Source organism: Lissotriton vulgaris, chromosome 4_1 (assembly GCF_964263255.1).
Source record: "Lissotriton vulgaris chromosome 4_1, aLisVul1.2, whole genome shotgun sequence".
NCBI lineage: Eukaryota > Metazoa > Chordata > Amphibia > Caudata > Salamandridae > Lissotriton > Lissotriton vulgaris.
In genome coordinates this window covers 2,012,954,061-2,012,972,527 of record NC_141691.1, presented here as the reverse complement: position 1 = coordinate 2,012,972,527, position 18,467 = coordinate 2,012,954,061, and the positions used below count along the sequence as shown (strand labels likewise).

General features: G+C 51.7%; 1 protein-coding gene across 7 annotated transcripts in view; it reads left to right on the top strand.

The window, feature by feature from the left end:
* The window catches only part of PLEC (plectin), a 624,446-nt gene that overhangs the window by 211,441 nt on the left and 394,538 nt on the right, over window positions 1-18,467 (top strand). For 5 of the 7 annotated variants that reach the window (XM_086966394.1, XM_086966392.1, XM_086966393.1 and 2 more), the window contains exon 1: window positions 9,382-13,948. The exons of the other annotated variants lie outside the window; for them this stretch is intronic. In XM_086966394.1, coding sequence (XP_086822520.1) covers window positions 9,817-13,948 — 4,132 coding nt within the window. In that variant the 5' untranslated portion in view covers window positions 9,382-9,816. Of the gene's footprint in view, window positions 1-9,381; window positions 13,949-18,467 lie in introns of those variants that run through there. 7 annotated transcript variants of the gene reach the window in all.

The window sequence follows — 18,467 nt, the reverse complement described above, 5'->3', positions numbered from 1 at the left end:
CTATATCAGGCCTTTAAGTGTGTGGCAAGAAAAAGCATATTGTGTGGTGTAATACAATATGTTTATTAAGAGTATTGCTTCATTATTTTGTAATTTGTATATGTGTTAACCCGGTCTGATTTAAGGTGTCACTTCCTCAGCATTAGTTTAACGTTTAAAGATAGGAATCAGCAAGTGAAAGAGGACCGGTTTACATTCACCATTGGCCTCCCACTGCACGGCAACATGGGTGGCTGTGTTTTTAGTAACTCTTGATCTGTTTGAGCGAGGACCAATGTTATTGATAAAATCTGCAAATTATGCAACAGAGGATGAATTATGCATCAAGGTCAGGAAATACATATTCATGCAGAAAAAGTTGCAACCGCAGAATTGTATCATTTCAGCAGCCTTGGGGATAACTTATAAAGGTGCTGGTTTGCTGCGCTATGCCTGCCTTAGGGTTTGACATATTTGAACCCCCCACTGTGAACTAGCAACCAGTGTAAGGAAGCGATGAAGCAGGTGAGATGTGCTCAGTGCACATAAATATTCATGTGTTCATATCTCTGCATCACAGGAGGTTTGTTATCTAAATACCTTCCCTCTTCAGGTTGGGTAGGAGGGTCTATTTATGCACTATCCCATTAAGAGTCTTGTTATGTTTTGTTAAAGTAGTTCTAAATACACTGAACCTTGGTGTCAAATGTGCAAAACCATTTTGCGGTCCTAAGCCCTGGAAACGCAAAATCAGAGGGTTAATATTACCAGTGCTTCATTTAAGCCTGTAGTTTCCGGTGCTAAGCATTAGCACTTGCAATCATCAACACCAGCGCTTGAGCACCATTTAAGGACATATTCATTTTTGGTAGGCACAGGGAGTATAAGAGATTAACCCAGAACCACAAGATGTTGAGCCGACATCGAGACTCAAACCTGGTTTCCCAGTCCCAGCTCTGAGGTTGGCTGCTCTGGCCACTACACCACATTCCCTCCCCACTAGAAGGGTCTATTGGTGCTTTGTTAGGCAGCGCTAACAGGAGAAATGGACTGGTCGAAGCCCCTCCTGACGAGAGCCCCATTACTTTTTTTTTTTTTTTTTTTTTACAAATCAACCACTGACATTACCTCTTTTGCAAGTTAGAAAAGTCTTTCTGGCTAGTAAATGGTGTTTGGTGCCCCATTCTGAGTCACAAATAATAGGGTGCATGATAGAATTCCCCCCTCCAATTTGCAATTTGAAAAGGAATGTATCAATAGTTTGTGACTGCAACTATGGCACAAACAATCGATCAGTTATTAAATTTGCATTAATATAGCGCTTACTACTCTGATGAAGCATTGTTACCAACCTCATAGTCGGGCAGTGCCTGACTCGCAAAGAGTAAACTGTCCCCATTGGGCACTTTTCCTTTTGGATATTGTGTAATGCATCTTTGGAGGGGGCAGGCAGTGGTACCCTCACTCCGATGTGCTCCAACGAGAAACAGTTTTTTGAGGGAGGGGGGTACAGGGGTGGGGGGGTTGTAGAGGGTTTGTTGTGTTTTTTTTTATTTTTGCAAGCCAAACTGTCCCTTTAAGGGACATGGGATGCTTTAATAAAGCAAGTTTTTAAATGTTTTGTTTGGAAATGCAAATGCAGTGTCCGAGGTCTGCTGTCTATTGCAGGCATTCGTCCCTGCATTTACAATCACCAAGAAGGCAATTTGCAAACTTCTTAATTTATATTAGACGGGTTGTTTGCAACCCCTCAGTGAATGCACAGTTGGCAGTGGGACCCTTTAGTACATATTGCATTGTATTGTAATTGCTTTTATATAGCACTTACTACCCCTGACGAGGCGTTGAAGTACATTTTCGGTGAGTAGCACGCTACTCCGGAACCCATAAAGGATTAGTGGTGAATTAGTATAGTAAAATGTTAAAGTAATTTGAGTGTTGATATGTTAGTCAGTTATTTGGATTGAGAAGGGTAGCGGAGGGATAGAAGAGTGACAAGGTTAGTATTTATATAGCGCTTGCTACCCCTGATGAGGTGTTGTAGCATGCTACTCTGGATGGAACCCAAACAGGATTATTGGTAATCAGTATAGGGAAATGTGCAATTGATTGGAGTGGTGGACATGTTAGTCTGTTATTTGGATTGAAAAGGATAGTGGAGGGATACAAGAGAGAAGTGTCTAGAACTTTGTTTGTTTATTTTTTTTGTTAAATGTTGTTAAATTATTTTTGGAGTTTATAGCCATGGGAGGGGGTTTTGGGGTGAGTAAAGGGGTGGTGGAAGGGAGTTAGTATAGGGAAATATGAAATTGTTATGAAATAAGTTGCATAGGAAATTGCATTCCCATTTGCAAACCAGTTGTTTTGCACATTGAACATACTGATCTGGGAGCATAGATAGCGCATCTGGTGGGTGGGTCGATTGATAACGTAGCGTTTACTCATACAAAGAGTATGTATTGGCCGGTTACAGGAGCACAGACCGCTATTTGCATAAGTAAAGTAGGTGACATGAGAAACACACACGTTTACAATAACCGCAGCTCATCTTGTTATTCCATCACCAAGGTGTAGTTGGGTAGAAATGGAGTACTTTTGTATTTTAAATATGAAATTGTCCAGATGAGATGCTGTGCTATTTATCATGGGCACATATCGACCTTTTAGTAATAAAGAAAGGCTTTTGACCTACATAATGCAAATCTGCATTAGTGATCTGTTGCCTCCATGCCCTAACAAGTGATAACTGACCACTATATTATGTTATGGTAACTTTTGGAGCGCAGGGGCACTAGCCAGAGCTTCTTGGTGCTGGAAAGCAACGCAAGAAGGGTGAAAGCAAAAGGAAATGTAACAAGAGGATTACAAATTTAAAAACTTGTTTTTAAGTAATCGTGATAAGATAGGAAGAATTTTTTTTTTTTAATGAAGAGCTAAGGGCAAGTTATTGTACTACTTGTGCGGGTGCCTTGTCCATACAGTGGTATATAAATTGTGGCCGCACATCTTAAGCCCGAGCTCTTAAATAGAGGTGGGCGAGCCACTGAAAGCTCGAGCCAGAGGCCCGACTTTGACTCTGCTGGAGGTCCCCTTGGAACCTCCAGCCTAAAATGAGTGAAGCTTTCATGTGGCTTCTGCTTCAACAATTAAAGGATTCAAAAAGGGGGTGGTGATAAACAGAGTGTCTGAATTAAGCAGACCACTCTTACCCAGTCAAGAGATCAAGGCTTGATCCATCACAGTTATTTAGCTCACTGCATCACCCCAGTTCAGAACCTGGCTATTTGCAAATTAGTCTGACCCAGTGCCTCATGGGAACAGGGCAGACCAAACTACCAAGCCAATTCTTCACAGGAAAGGAGACAAGCTTCCGGGGACCGGTTTCTGGCATTTCAGCCGTCGTCGGCCCGGCTTGCTTGAATCCTGGTGGTGCAGTGAGCAAGGGACTCATGTCTGAGTATACCCTGCCACACCTATAGTGGCCAAAACGATTCAAAAAGGGAGTGGTGATGAACAGAGTGTCTGAATTAAGCAGACCACTCTTACCCAGTCAAGAGATAAGGACTTGATCCATCACCGTTATTTAGCTCACTGCATCACCCTGTCCATCACCACCCCCTTTTCTGAATCAACAATTAAAGGAACACAGGAGGGGGAAAGAGATACTCATCTAGTGGCTGAATTGCACAATGTGAAACAAGAAAACCTGTCATCAATCTTGGCTGCCCAGTGCGCAAATTGTGTGATCCTAGACAAATATTTTATTTCATCAAGCCTCCTTGACTTCGTGATCACAAATGGCAGCAGAATGCAAGCCACACAAAGCGCCTTGTGTTTGATCTAATAGCCTATAATGTTGCTCCGTCTATAATGGAAATCTAGGCCACGTACAGGGTGTGCATGACATCTGACTCTTGGTTCACCAATGGCATTGTCACCAGGGCAGGAATGTTTCCCAGTTTGTGTTTAAAAACTTTCACTTTTATTAAGTACTTCTCATTGCAGTGATATTATTTAATGCACCACAGTGAAACACTTCCACATGTTGACAAAATGCACTTTTTTTAAAATTTGAAGAGTCTTTATCATATTTTACATGACGTTTGATGCATGACGAACGTTTTCAGGGTTCGACTCTTGCACGGGCTTCACGAGCCGAGCCAGACCCTTGCCTCGGCGCTCCCATTAATTTGTTTGTTCACCCACCCCCACCTCCACACACCCTTACTCTTACAGCCAGCATCGTCAGGCATGTGGTACTGGTAGGACATGTTACCTGAAGAGGTACAGGCTGAGAGAAAAGGAGGAGCCCCCCTCTTCTTTTTCCCTCACTAGCCCCTCACTTTGGAAGGATATGGGGTTGTGTTAGGGTAAACCAGGGCTTTAAGTAGGATGAAAAAACTGGGGGGTCTCTCAAAGGGCGTGGCCAGTGTAATTAAGGGTGTGGCTTAAAACATGTAAATGACATAATCTGTGGTAAATTTGCTGCTTCTGTTGTTGCATCCAGATAATGAAACAAGCAACATTCTACCTAGAAGAAGCCAGGACTATTAGCTTAGCCAATGGTTGTTAGTTGCATAAGTTAAATAAGCAACAATGATGGCTTTGTTGTATATAATATTGAAAATGCTTCAGTTCTGGAATGAGGAGTCTGAAAGAACTATACCGAGTCTCTGTGAAGGCAGTGATGGGTGGTACTGCTGCCAAGCTAAGATTTTTATTTCACCCTGAGGGCAAAAATGGAGAACCCGATATGGGCCCGTCTCAGCACCTGCTTTTTAGTACCCGGCCCACTTAAAGCTAAGGGGTAGACATTCTGCAGCGTCACCTTTCTCTTCAAACAGTGACTGCCAGGCTTCCGGGAGGCCTTTCTCAGCCGGATGTGCGTGTTCCACCTGTGCGGGGTGGCGCCCTCGTGCGCTCTCGCTTTCAGACGGCCCTTGTTTTAGTTCCGTTATGATATGCATGAAGTCAGTGTGCTGTAGCGCCTAACCCTGCCCCCGGGCGGGCGCGCAGGTGCTTCTCTGGGACACCTGCTGCAGATTCACACTCGCTGCTTGTAAACTAGTTCTGCCGAGGGGCACAGGGCGCGGCTGTGCGCTGCGTAACGGAAGGAAGGCCGCTGCTCGGGGGCGCAGGTTCGACAAAGAGGGCCTTCCTAGGGAATGAATGCATGGCCGGGGCCGCCATCTACTGCTCAGAACCTTTGCAGGGGAACGTGCGCTGCGGCAGCTGTGCTGTTTGCCACAGCGGCCGCGTGCTAGGCACCCAGGGTGCGTTTTATATGTTGTTTGCCATTGTGATCTGGTGTGATGGAACGCGCACCTCTGACCGGCTGGCACCCGTGGTTTCTGAGTTGAGGAACGTGTTGGTGGAAGGTTTTAGATGTTATTCACTATTCGTGGGAGTAGTCCTTCTGTCGCAGCCCACCTGCGCGAGCATGTGCGAGGGTCCGGTCCGTCGCAGCCCACTTGCAGAGTCTGTGTGAGGGGCCGTTCTGTCCTAGCCCACCTGCACGAGGGGTATGTGTGAGGGCTGCGTTGGCTGATACGTTGCTCCTTGGACCCTGCTCTGCGTTGCTGTTTGTCACAGGAGGGGCTTTGTTACGGAAGGGGGCCTGTCATTCCTTAGCTCTTGCAAGCGTGGACCGGAAACCAGCGGTGCTGGCCGCTGGCGTGCTGTGTATTGCTGCACTGTTCGTCAACAAAAGCCTCTCTTTGGGCCTGTTCTGTGCTGCGTGTTACCCAAGACCGTTGTCGTTTAATTGTCTTTGTTTGTGCTGTTTGCCTCCGAGTGTACTTGCCAAGAAGGTGGTGGTGGTGGTGCTGTGCTGTGTGCACATACAGGGCCTAGGCCCCCGTGTTCTCGTATACATGGCCGGGGAAGGGGGGGGGGGGCTTTGTGACTTGCCTTGTGGGGCGTGTGCTGCTGAACGTGGGTCTGTGGTGCTGCTGTGCTCTGCCACAGACGGTCTGATCTAGGGAGAGACACACACCTGTCTCGTTGTTTTATCTCGAGACCTTGCACTTGGAAGTTCTCGAGAACTTGTCTGTTTCATTCCAGACGCTGTCAGTGAATGCTCGGCGCCGCTGTGCTGCTGTTTGCCACGTGGGGCCTGTTTTCTCCCCACCCGTCCCCTTCTTGGATGGACTGAAGTAGCTGGGGGTAGGGGGGTGGGGGGGCTCTACATCGAGTGTTTAGGGCTCGCAAGGGTCGCCCTGGGCTCATTACGAGCATTCGGGGCGGGCGCGTGCGGTGGAAGGGGGTGGACATGACTAACACTTTCCCTTGAAGTGCCATCGCCGCCCCACTCTGTCTAGGCGCTCCATACCTGTTTCCCATGAGCCTCTCCCCTGCCCCCGGGCCTGCGAGCCTCTTCCAGGTGCGCTCTCTGCCCCCGTGACCCCAGACGTGTCATCCTGCATACCTCCGAGATTGCAGGGCGGGGGTTCTCTCTGCCCTCGAGGAATGACTTGTCGGAGGCGGGGCCTTGCCACTCTCCGTGCCCAGGAAGTGATCTGTGCAGCGGAATGCTGCCGGGTGGCACGTCTGAGACACCTCACTGCGCCCTGCAAATCTGACTTCTTACCCCAGATGCTGCCCTTGTCGCCCCCCTGTATCCCCTAAAGCAGGTCCCTCTAGCGCTCTGTGCCACCCCCCCCTGCACCCCAGGCCTTGTATCTCACACACCCTTCCTCACTGTCGCCTACTTTTGCCCCCGTGTCAGAGGCCCACCGCCTTGTCCCTGGGGGAGGGTGCTTGGAATTCCCTCTGCAGCCTCCAAGGAGCGCAGCTGCTCGGCTGCTTCAGGGCGCTCGGATCACTTTACCAGCATCACGCACTTCTCACACGACCGCACTCGCTTCGAAAGGGCAAAGTTCAAGGTCGTTAGAGTGACCCCAAGAAAAGTCAAGCCCCCTCCCCAGTCCAAAACCCTCGTGTGTCTACACACAGTCCGTAGAGTCCGGGTAGACTCTGCTCGCGGCTACACTCTCTTGCTGTTAATGCACCTGCGGCTTGTGGCACCAAGGCCCCCCCCCTGCTGGAGAGTATAAGGAATGCAAAAAGAACAGATGACGGATGGAATGCTGAACATATCAGACAATCACCCCCAGTCACAGATCTGGGTTAAATTAATTGTTTTGCTTGCCACACCATTCCAGTTTGGACCCAGCCATATTAAAATCAGTCTTGACCCTGCTCCTCAGGGGAACAGTCCAGCCTGAACTTGCAGGCCAGGGCCTCCTTGGACCAGAAACAAGCATTCTGGGACCATTTCAGGGTATCCCCCCTCATCAACACGGCTAGCTTGACTCCAGTGGCATGGAGACCACGGGACCCACGTCTGGGCTTAACCTTGGCCACTTAGGGTGACAATTGCAGAAACAACAAACGATGGATGGAATGTTGAACAAATCAAACTTTTACCCCCAGTCACAGGTCTGGGTTAAGTAAGAAGGGTGTATGTCCAAATGTGGGTTCCTGGCTCGCTGTGCCATTGGAGTCAAGTCCGCCTGTGTTACCCTGAAACCGGTCCTAGGATGCTTGTTTCTGGTCCAGGTAGAACCTGGCCTGGCAGTTAAGGCTGGATTGTTCCCATGAGGCACAGGGCCAAGATTGATTTGCATATGGTTGGGTCCAAACTGGAATGGCATGATTAGCACATAAAAAACGATTAATTGCACCCAGATCTGTGACTGGGGTTGTATGTTTGATTAGTGTGTTTTTTGCTTTGGAGAGTATAAGAAAGGCAGGTGAAATATGAGGCAAGCACGTCCATGGCCTGCTACGTCACGGCAGTGGGCACGCAGCTCTACTGGCCTCATGCCAGTGCCCCTACACTGAAGGGGCAGGTCTATCATCTGCCTCTTCTGGTGCCAGCAGGACTTACCTGGGCAACAGCAATCCGATAATATGCCTTGGCAAAGTTTCAATGGGGGCAGTGTGCCCTCCGCTTGGGCACTCGGGGGGCTTCTTCTGGGCGGGATGCGCATGCAATCTCTCAAACCTGCGCAAAGGCATGGTGACCGCGTGGTGTGGAGTCCAACAGCCTGATTCATGAAACAAAATTGTGCTCGCAAAGGGCCAGATTCTGAGAATCTGGCCCTTTGCGAGTGCAATTATTGCATTTGGGATTCATCATCCCAAATGCAAAATTCGCTATTTAAGAACTCGCAAATTTGTGAGGAATAGCATTTAAGGAATCTCTATTAGAGATTCCTTAAATGCTATTCTTGAAACATTTAAAAATTGCGAATTCGCAATTTAGAACCGCTATTTACCACGAAGTCAAACCTCGTGGTAAATAGCGAAAACTTAGAAAAATGCATTTAAATGCATTTTTCTAAGTTGCATGTTACACACACACATGTCCTTTGGACATGTGTGTAACATCTGTGTGAATTTACATTTCAGGGGTGTTACAGGGTGTCCTTTGGACACCCCTGCACCCTTGAAATCGCAATCTCATTTGCGATTAGCTAAGCAATTAGCTAATCGCAAATAAGGAACCTGTAGGAATCGCAAAAAATATTGCGATTCCTACATGAATCCCGTTTTGCGAGTCTGGAATAGCGATTCCTTATTAATCGCTATTTCAGACTCGCAAACTTCACAATGATGAATCGGGCTGCAAATCATTCGCAAACGTGCCCTATAAAGATGCCATGAGAGCGCGTCGACTGCTTCATGCTCCAAGTAGGCAGCCAGAAACACCTTTCTATCAGTCCTGCAAACCTTCACAGCACACCCAAGCAGGTTCTGAATAATTTACTCCTCATTGGGGCAGGCCGTATTGACCTGCAGGGATATGAGTAATCCTTCGTCCAAGATCACACACCGCGCCTGTCTGCCGTGTGGTAGTCTCCTAACAACGTACACTCACAATAACATAGTGCCCGCAGGGATGACTAACTGCTTGCCTCAGGTCACATGGCGCGCAGACCGTGCGGATTTGTGGGAGACTTACAAAAAGGATGCAAGGAACCACGTGAGCACAGTATCGGGTGTGAAATGTGCCTGAAAACAGTTGCGTAGATTATAAGGCTCTCGCGCAAAATGTAATCCCACCGGCATTGGGCGACTCGCCCAAGATCACACCCTGAGTCCTGTCGCCAGCACTGGAACTGGAACCCACAGAGGTCCTGTCACAACGCATCTTCCACACTTCAGCCCCCCGTCCACTCTTCTCGCCCCCCCCCCCTCCCAGCTGGGAGTGACAGCAGCAGGTTCGCCCCTCATGCTCGCCGGGCTGGCCCGGAATGAATGGGCCCGGCGCCGGCAGCAGCGAGGCTGAATTAGTGCCTGAGGTTAGGAGTGAGCCGGCCCTGCCCTCCCTCCTCTCGGCCGGCCCTGCCCTCCTCCCGGCCGGCCCTGCCCCCTTCCCTCCCCGTCTCCTTCTGGGGCGTGTGTGCAGATGTGACTGCGCCTCTCACTCTGTCTGGGGCTGGGTATATCTGCTCCATGTGCGGCTGCCCGTCCTTCCCTGCACTTCACCGGCCTCTCCTTGGCACCGGAACCGGCCACCCTGCGCCCGCAGCCTGGAGAGCCTGACTCCGCCCCCGCTGACAGCTGCTCCCGGGACCCGGCACCGTGCCCCAGCCCCTCTGTTGGCACCACGCGTGCTCCGGGCCGGCCCCTGCTGCAGCCGCGCGCACACTCATACTTCAGAATTATTCCTGGAGCTCACAACGTCAGGACGTTGGCACACGTTGGCGCCCTCGAGCAGCCGGATCCGCCTGCTCTTTCATTTGCAGAGGGGCACTTCTGCCAGATCCTGCTCCCTGCAGTTTCTTTCCGGGTTGTCGTGGGCACCGGGTGCCCAAGAAGGCCTGAAAGATGGTGGCGGGCATGCTCATGCCACTGGAGCAGCTGAGGGCGATCTACGAGGTGCTCTTCCGTGACGGGGTGATGATGGCCAAGAAGGACAAGCGGCCGCAGAGCTTCCATGCCCAGGTGCCAGGGGTCACCAACCTCCAGGTGGCACGTGCCATGGGCTCGCTCAAGTCGCGGGGCTTCGTGCGGGAGACTTTCGTGTGGCGCCACTTCTACTGGTACCTCAACAACGAGGGCATAGTCTACTTACGTCAGTATTTGAACCTGCCACCGGAGATCGTGCCGGCATCCCTGCAGAGAGTGCGTCGGCAGGTGGCTGTGGCGGTGCCAGGCCGGGCAGCTGGGCCACCCCATGTGCAGCGGATCCAAGGCCCTACCAGCTATGCCCCGAAGTCGAGCGAGAGTTGGGGAGCCAGACAAGAACGCCAGGATTACCGTCGGAAGGAGGAGGCCGAGGACCTCAGCTTGACCACGTCCGCCATGATGGGGTTGTCCAAGGGCCCTGGTGCCTATCTCCAGACCGCGGCCCGGGGTCGTGGTTCTAGACAACCATTTCAGGAGTTTCGTCAAAAAGAGGAGGAACTGGTTCAAGAGAGATTTGCATCCATGCCGGCATTGTCCAAAGACCCAACTAGCCTGTCTAGGCCAATGGAGAGTCGCGGACCAAGGCAAGAACGCCAAGAGTACCATACAAGAGAGGAGGAAACATTCCATGTGAAGAGAGTATCCATGCCAACAGTGTCCAAAGAAGCCATCACCAATATACCAATGTCGATGGAGAGCAGTTGGCCCAAAACAGAGCGCCAGGAGTATCGGCGTAAAGAGGAGACAACCTCCACATGGGGTATGTCCAAAGACCGAATGAGCGATGTTCAAAATACCAATGAGAGGCAAGGCCTTAAAGGGCAGAAGAACCAGGAGACTGAAAAGGTCTCTGTGGAAGTGTCCAAGGGGCCTTCCAAACAGGAGCCGAAGGCCAGAGACAGCAAACCTATGCCGAAGAGTCATCAAAAACAGGAAGTAAAGGAGGCCCCCTTGGAAATGTCTAAAGGTGTGACCAGCAACGTGCCAAAGACTGAGGAGAACCAGGGATCAAGGCAACCGCAAAGGAAGAACCAAACACAGGTAGAAAAAGAAGAGAAGAGAGTAGAGATTGAGGTCTACAATGGCACAGTCAGCGATGTTCCAAAATCAGATGGGAACAAAGAACTGGTAAAGAACCAGAAGCAGGTAGTTAAAGAGACCAAAGTGACCACAACAACCACAGTTGTTGTGGCCAGTACCTTGACCAACAATGCAACAAAGGCCGATGAGATCCAAGAATCCAAACAGTTGAAGAAGAACCGTAAGAAAGCGGGCAAAGAAGAGGCAATTGTGGAGACCGCACCCATAGTGGAGGTATCCAAGGTCCCAACCAGTGATGGTCCGATGACCGGTGACCGAAAACAGATGGAGACTCATGAAGACACCAAGGAGGTTCAGAAGGAGGCTGAAGCTAAGGTTGAGCTGTCCAAGGAGCCAACAAATCTTGTACCAAAGACCGAGGAGATCCAAGCATCAAAAAAACAGTCAAAGAAGAACCGTAAGAAGTTGGAAAAAGAGGCTGATGTGGAGCCCACGCTTATGGCTGGAGAGCACAAAGGCCCAGCCACCGATGTCTCAAAGGGTGATAAGAGTGAAGAAATACTGAAGAGTGTTCAGAACCAGGAACTAGGCGGCCTCCACGTGGAAAAAACTGCAATCATTGAAGAGGCCCAGGAGTCGAAACTACAGCTGGAGAAGCAAAACAAAAAAGCTGAACAGGAAGAGTCTTGTGTGGAATTGGTACCTATGGCTGAAGGACCCAAGGATTCTCCCAGTGATGTTCCGAAAACAGATGAGAGCAAGGGTTCAAAGAAGGAAAAGCGTCGGAAAAAGGAGCTGGGAGATATCTGCAAAGAGAAGGTATCTGCGGAACAAGTCCTCAAGGGCCCAATCAGTGATGTCTTAAATGTTGATGAAAGTATACCATCGAAGGAGAAGAAGCAGACCCAGGAAACTGAAGAGGTCACCCTGGTGACTGAACCAGTGGTGTCCGCATCAAGGGACAAGGCCAGTGCGACCCAAAAATCCAAAGAGAATCGAAAATCGAAAAAAACACTGGCGTTGAAAGCAGAGACTGAAGTGGTTGAAGTGGACGTGGTGTCCACCAGCTGTGTCCCAGAATCCACCGAAATTCAAAGAGCTGAACTAGCGCCAAAGGCTATCTCTCCAAAACAAGGATTGGAAAACGTCAGCAGTGAGACAAGTTCCTGTGTAAATGCACCAGACAGTCTTACGAGCAGTGTTTCAAAGTCTTCTCAGATACAGGAGACAAAACTGGGTGTCCACCAACGAGAGGAGACCAAATTGTTCCACAAAGAGATCATATCAGTTGAAACAACCAAAAGTATCTCAAAGACTGTGGAGAGCCAAGAATGCAGGCAGATGTCTAAAGTGCATAATGTAAGCGAGCATCCCCTGGACCATCAGCAAGAGAGCGCTAGAGATGTCCTCATGGACAACATAGCCACATCGGTAGCGTCCAAGGAGGAAGTGTCTGATCTCTTTGATACAGATGCGGAACTAAGGTTAGGACAAGAGTCCACCCAGACCAATAAGAACACATTCCACGTGAAGTCAGTGCAAATGGTGGCAGTGTCCTCCTCTCTGAGTAGTGCTTTCCAACTGGCTACTAAAAGCCAGGAATCCATGGTAGAGCTGAAGAAGACACTGTTGAAAGATGTCGGTGTGGACACTCTACAAACGGTGGACCTTACAAGAGATGCACCAACGATGAAAGAGACTTTTGGATCCGAGCAAGAGCCACAGGTGAACTGCCAGATAGACGCTGGTCAAGAGGTTCATCCTGAAGCTGTAGCGATGGAGGACTCAAGCAGTGAAACCTCGGTGCAGGCTCCTGAAACCAAACAACAGCTTCAGAAGAACCTCCCGCGCAAGAAACACCAGCAGGCCAAAGAAGAACCTGCCCCAGTGGATCGCCCAATCAGTGATGCCACAAAAGCACAGGAGATTCATGGACAAGTCTCTCAGGAGAAGGTCCAGGAAGGTCAGAAGGACACCACCTCTGGAATGGAGTCTGTAGTACATCCGACCAGTGATGAATCAAAGAACGAGGTGATCGGGGAATCTACAAAAGAGTCCCAGATGAACTTCCAGGAAGAGAAAAAAGAAGAAATTCAAACTCCGGAAGAGCCCTTGCTGGTCTCTGCCAACCGTACCCCAGAGACGGAGGAGCTACAAGGACTCAACGCGATCCAAGTGGATTCAGTAGCAAAAGACTCAACTAGTGATGTAGCGAAGGCAGAAGAGATCCATGAACCAGAACAGCAGAAGGAGATCTTATTGGAGCCTGTAGTGCCACCAGTTGATCAATCCAGTGGAGCCCCTAAGCTAGAGGAGATCTCCAGATCTAGACCAGAGCTTCAGAGGAGCTCCCAGGAAGTGACGAATGAGGATCCCACGGAGAGCGTAGCCCCTGTAGACCACACGATCTACGCTCGAGTAACCAAGGTGGCTTGTGAGCTTCAAGAGCTTCAGGACATCTTCCAAGAAGAAGAGGCAGAGGAGGTCCCCGTGCAGGCTGTTCTACGAGTGTGCCCGGCCAGAGCTTCTCCGGAGATGGAGAAGACTTCTGGGTCCCAGCTCGCGTCCTGGGAGAACTTCCAGGAGGTGGAGGCTGAGCTCCGGACTGAGACGGTAACCACGGAGGAGCTGGCCATCGCCTCTCAAAAGGCGGGAGGGGCCCATGTTCTAGGACAGGTGCTCCAGAGTAACTTCAAGGAAGCGAACGATGACCTGACCCTCGAGGCTTCCGCCACAGTGGACTCAACCACTGGTGCTTCCAAGGCAGGGGAGACCACGGGGCCAGGACACGAGTCCGTGGTCATCTTCCGGGAAGCGGAGATTGAGTTTCGCAGTAAGACGGTAGTTACTGTTGGCTCGACCAGTGGCCAATCAGAGGGAGGCGAGAGCCAAGTGTCCTTCCAAGAGCCCCAGGAGAACTTCCAGGAAGAGGTACCTGAGAAGGACCAGGAGGAGACTCTACCCAAGGCGGGATCATCGCAGGAGCCCCCTGGCACCACCCCTGAGGAAGGTAAGCCATCTAACCCATGCAGTTCATTTGGAGTCTGTGTGACCTCACCTCAGATGGGGCAGGTGAGGCTGTGATGGGGCATGTGGGCGGAAGCTGTGAAGGGGTGGAGTCTGTGGAGGGGCGGGTGGGTGGTAGCTGTGGATGGACCCTACTTGTTACTTCTGCGTTGCTAACCTCGTAAACTTGCTGGGAGAGCGGGAAAGAAGGAGTGAGGCCAAGCCGGAGAGACCAAGGGGGAGATATATCGTAAAGGCGGGCTATGGGGGAGTTTCCCTCTGTCTGGATTGAGTTACAGTTGCTGGGGGAGGGGCGGTATAGCACTGCTGAAACTGAGGCTGCACCGAAAACTGGAGAGGGAGAAAAGAGCGAGACATGACTGAAGCGAGACCGAGGGGAGAGAAAACCGGGGGCAAGAGAGCCCCCGGAAGTGAGACTAGTTGCAGCGAGACCTAGTAGGAAAGGGATAAGACAGTGAGAGACACCTGTCAGAGACGGGAGGGAGCCCGCCCAGAGAGGGGGGCGGGGAGAGGCGCAGGGTCTCCTGGTGGCATAGGAGGGGGGGGGGGCTCACTCCTTGAGGGTGGGCCCCACGCTTGGGAGGGAAAAACATGGTGGGGTATATCGATGTGTGAGACTTCAGCTAGAAAGAGACGCTGCTCTCGGCATATATGGAGAGTGAGACACGAGGACGGAGGGCGAGGAGAGGCTGGGGGGGGGGCGCCTGCACCTCCCTCTCAGGGCTGTCTCCAAAGCCTGACGCAAACCACCTGGACATGTCTCATGCAGCGCCCCTCAGTCCGTCCTCGATGTCTCCTCCCACCGCCTCTGGTTACACCCTCCCATTCTATCTCTCCCGTCCATGCCCCTCCCTTCCGCCCCTCCCCATTTCTCGCCGCCTCTGTTTCGATAAATCACACACTCGCCCTCCTACTTTCACTCTCTTCCCTCCGTGACTCTCTCCCCCTCTCTCTTTCTGTCCCCGCGGCCTCTTTTCCTCTCTTTGGCACCACCTTTCTTCTATTTACCCCAACACTACTTGTCCCGGGGCATTGTTGCTTTCGCCACTTCTAAGCGCTTTGTTAGTATTGATTTCCCTGGGGCGTAGATTCGGGGGCACAGGGAGGATACCCCCCTAATAAATGTATGTTCTATCCATCATTGTGGTGCGGGGGCTTTCAGTCGGGTATGGCGATTGATGTCTGTCGGATTTCACCTGGAGTGTTAACATGCACACACACACTCCCTCACTCGTTTTGAAAGTTTCAAAAAATTTTTATTTTACCAAATATTGTGTTTCTCTCTTAGTGCCCGCACAAATCCACATTCCTCTCCCTCTCCACTGGGCCTTGAGCCGCTCGCCCCAATCTTACTGACCAATTTACGCCCGTGGGGTTTCCTCCTCCAAAGCGCCGGTGAGCGGTGCACAATCAGCCGGAAGTGCGCACCACGGAGACGAAGAGCAGGTGCTCGAGTGAATTATTCGAGTGAATAAAACGAATGAACAGCGTAACGTGCATTTGTACGTTCACCCGTGGGCATCTTAGTGCTGAGTAACAGATGTTCATTGTTACCCAACTCAATGGGACTCATTCAGATGAATGAATGAACAAGTGAATGATCGGGGCAGACCCCAGCCACGCGATGTAGTGCTTCTCGTACAGTGCCACGAGGCGGTGGACAGTGGCAGCTGAGAGTGGCGGGGGGCACCCGCCAATGACGTCACGCTGACTGTGTGCACATGCCGCCTCTGTCTGCCTCCCTTCTCTATTCCGGCTGTGGGCCAGGACACGAGTCCAGACCCCAGCCCCTCGAACACTTTATACGGCAGCACGCTGTCACGGTCCTGTTTATTCCCCACCTGCATGTGATATGCACGCGAATGATTCAAACACATAGAAAGTGACATGTCCACTTATGAGCAGAACTGCGGGTCCTATCCGTGGCATTCAAGCTGGCATCTGGAGCTCTGCACAGCAGAGGCATCTGTCCGGAATACTCAGGGGTGGGTTACTAATGTGGCGGAGAACTCTATGAGCCCACCCCGGTCACCGTGTGGGGCACGGCCTTAGGCAGCAGTCCCGGACCTCTCCCCAACCCCGCCGTGTCACATGCAAGTGCCCCCCTTGAGAGTCAGAAATCCGCGGAACGCACCTGTGAAAACGATGCAATTCAATCATCTGCACCCCCAAAATCTAAAGCGTCAAACCAAAGAAGGCAGATTAGGCCTCTGGCTTCATGTTTAATAACCCCCCCCCCCCCATACTACCTCCGCTTTGAGAGGAGGAGCTGATGCGGCCGTGCGGAGACCTCTGTGCTTGCAGTGTACCCTCTGTACTGGTAGGGTGTCCTCTGTGCTGTCAGGGTGTCCTCTGTGCTGTCAGGGTGTCCTCTGTGCTGGCAGGGTGGCCTCTGTGCTGTCAGGGTGTCCTCTGTGCTGGCAGGGTGTCCTCTGTGCTGGCAGTGTACCCTCTGTGCTGTCAGGGTGTCCTCTGTGCTGGCAGGGTGGCCTCTGTGCTGTCAGGGTGTCCTCTGTGCTGGCAGGGTGGCCTCTGTGCTGTCAGGGTGTCCTCTGTGCTGGCAGGGTGTCCTCTGTGCTGGCAGTGTACCCTCTGTGCTGGCAGGGTGTCCTCTGTGGTGTCAGGGTGTCCTCTGTGCTGTCAGGGTGTCCTCTGTGCTGGCAGGGTGGCCTCTGTGCTGTCAGGGTGTCCTCTGTGCTGGCAGTGTACCCTCTGTGCTGGCAGGGTGTCCTCTGTGGTGTCAGGGTGTCCTCTGTGCTGGCAGGGTGTCCTCTGTGCTTGCAGTGTACCCTCTGTACTGGTAGGGTGTCCTCTGTGCTGTCAGGGTGTCCTCTGTGCTGGCAGGGTGGCCTCTGTGCTGTCAGGGTGTCCTCTGTGCTGGCAGGGTGGCCTCTGTGCTGTCAGGGTGTCCTCTGTGCTGGCAGGGTGTCCTCTGTGCTGGCAGTGTACCCTCTGTGCTGGCAGGGTGTCCTCTGTGGTGTCAGGGTGTCCTCTGTGCTGTCAGGGTGTCCTCTGTGCTGGCAGGGTGGCCTCTGTGCTGTCAGGGTGTCCTCTGTGCTGGCAGGGTGGCCTCTGTGCTGTCAGGGTGTCCTCTGTGCTGGCAGTGTACCCTCTGTGCTGGCAGGGTGTCCTCTGTGGTGTCAGGGTGTCCTCTGTGCTGGCAGGGTGTCCTCTGTGCTTGCAGTGTACCCTCTGTACTGGTAGGGTGTCCTCTGTGCTGTCAGGGTGTCCTCTGTGCTGGCAGGGTGGCCTCTGTGCTGTCAGGGTGTCCTCTGTGCTGGCAGGGTGGCCTCTGTGCTGGCAGGGTGGCCTCTGTGCTGTCAGGGTGTCCTCTGTGCTGGCAGTGTACCCTCTGTGCTGGCAGGGTGTCCTCTGTGGTGTCAGGGTGTCCTCTGTGCTGTCAGGGTGTCCTCTGTGCTGGCAGGGTGGCCTCTGTGCTGTCAGGGTGTCCTCTGTGCTGGCAGGGTGGCCTCTGTGCTGTCAGGGTGTCCTCTGTGCTGGCAGTGTACCCTCTGTGCTGGCAGGGTGTCCTCTGTGGTGTCAGGGTGTCCTCTGTGCTGGCAGGGTGTCCTCTGTGCTGGCAGGGTGTCCTCTGTGCTGGCAGGGTGTCCTCTGTGCTGGCAGGGTGGCCTCTGTGCTGGCAGGGTGCCCTCTGCCCACATGGCACCAGACATGGCATATCCTGGTACTGTCATGGCACCCACATGACTTGGCTCATCCCTGTGTCCATGTGGTTTGACCCTTCTTGTATTCATGGCAGTAGATGGCCAAATGGCCTTGTCATGAGTGAGTCAGTACATTTAGAAGACTGGTTTGGGCAAGGTCCGTGCCGGTCCCCACCGGCTCAAATTAAGCACTGGCGCCTGCTGCTCTCCAGTGACGGCCCCTGGGGACAAGAACTTTACTCGGAGTTAAAAACTCCAGCATATTAAGGTGCAGTTAAGGTGTGCGTGGCTCACTCTGTTTAAAGTGGCGCCCTTCCTTTATTCGGCAACATAATTCGACCGAAGCGCTATATGTCCAGGCGTCCAGTTGTTCTCTAGCTCGGAGGTGCACATGAGATTCCCTTTGGGGTGGTTTTTCCGTGCACCCATCAGTTGTAGGGTCTGATGAGGGTCAGCCCGTATGTAATGTTTGCACCTAGGTCTGAGATGGAAGGTTGGGGTCTCTAAAGCCCCCACCCCGGCTCTCAGAGTAACTTGGCCCAACTTTAGAGTTCTAGCGCATAGAAGGCGTTGGAAAGATTTATACAGCTATAAAATAACGCAGTTGATTTTCACACCTTACATCGATCATTAACCTCCAAGGTCTACTGCTTTTCATGTCGCCAAGAAGCCTTTTTGAGGTACGTGTGTTTAATAAGTAAATTACATTTGAAGTCCTCGGGCCTTCCTCTGAAGAGATTTACACTTAAACGACCATAGGGCTCTGGTATATCCTATGGAATTTCAGAACTGCGGACAGCTCCAGCGCTGGCATTGAGCTAAAAATCTTTAATTTTG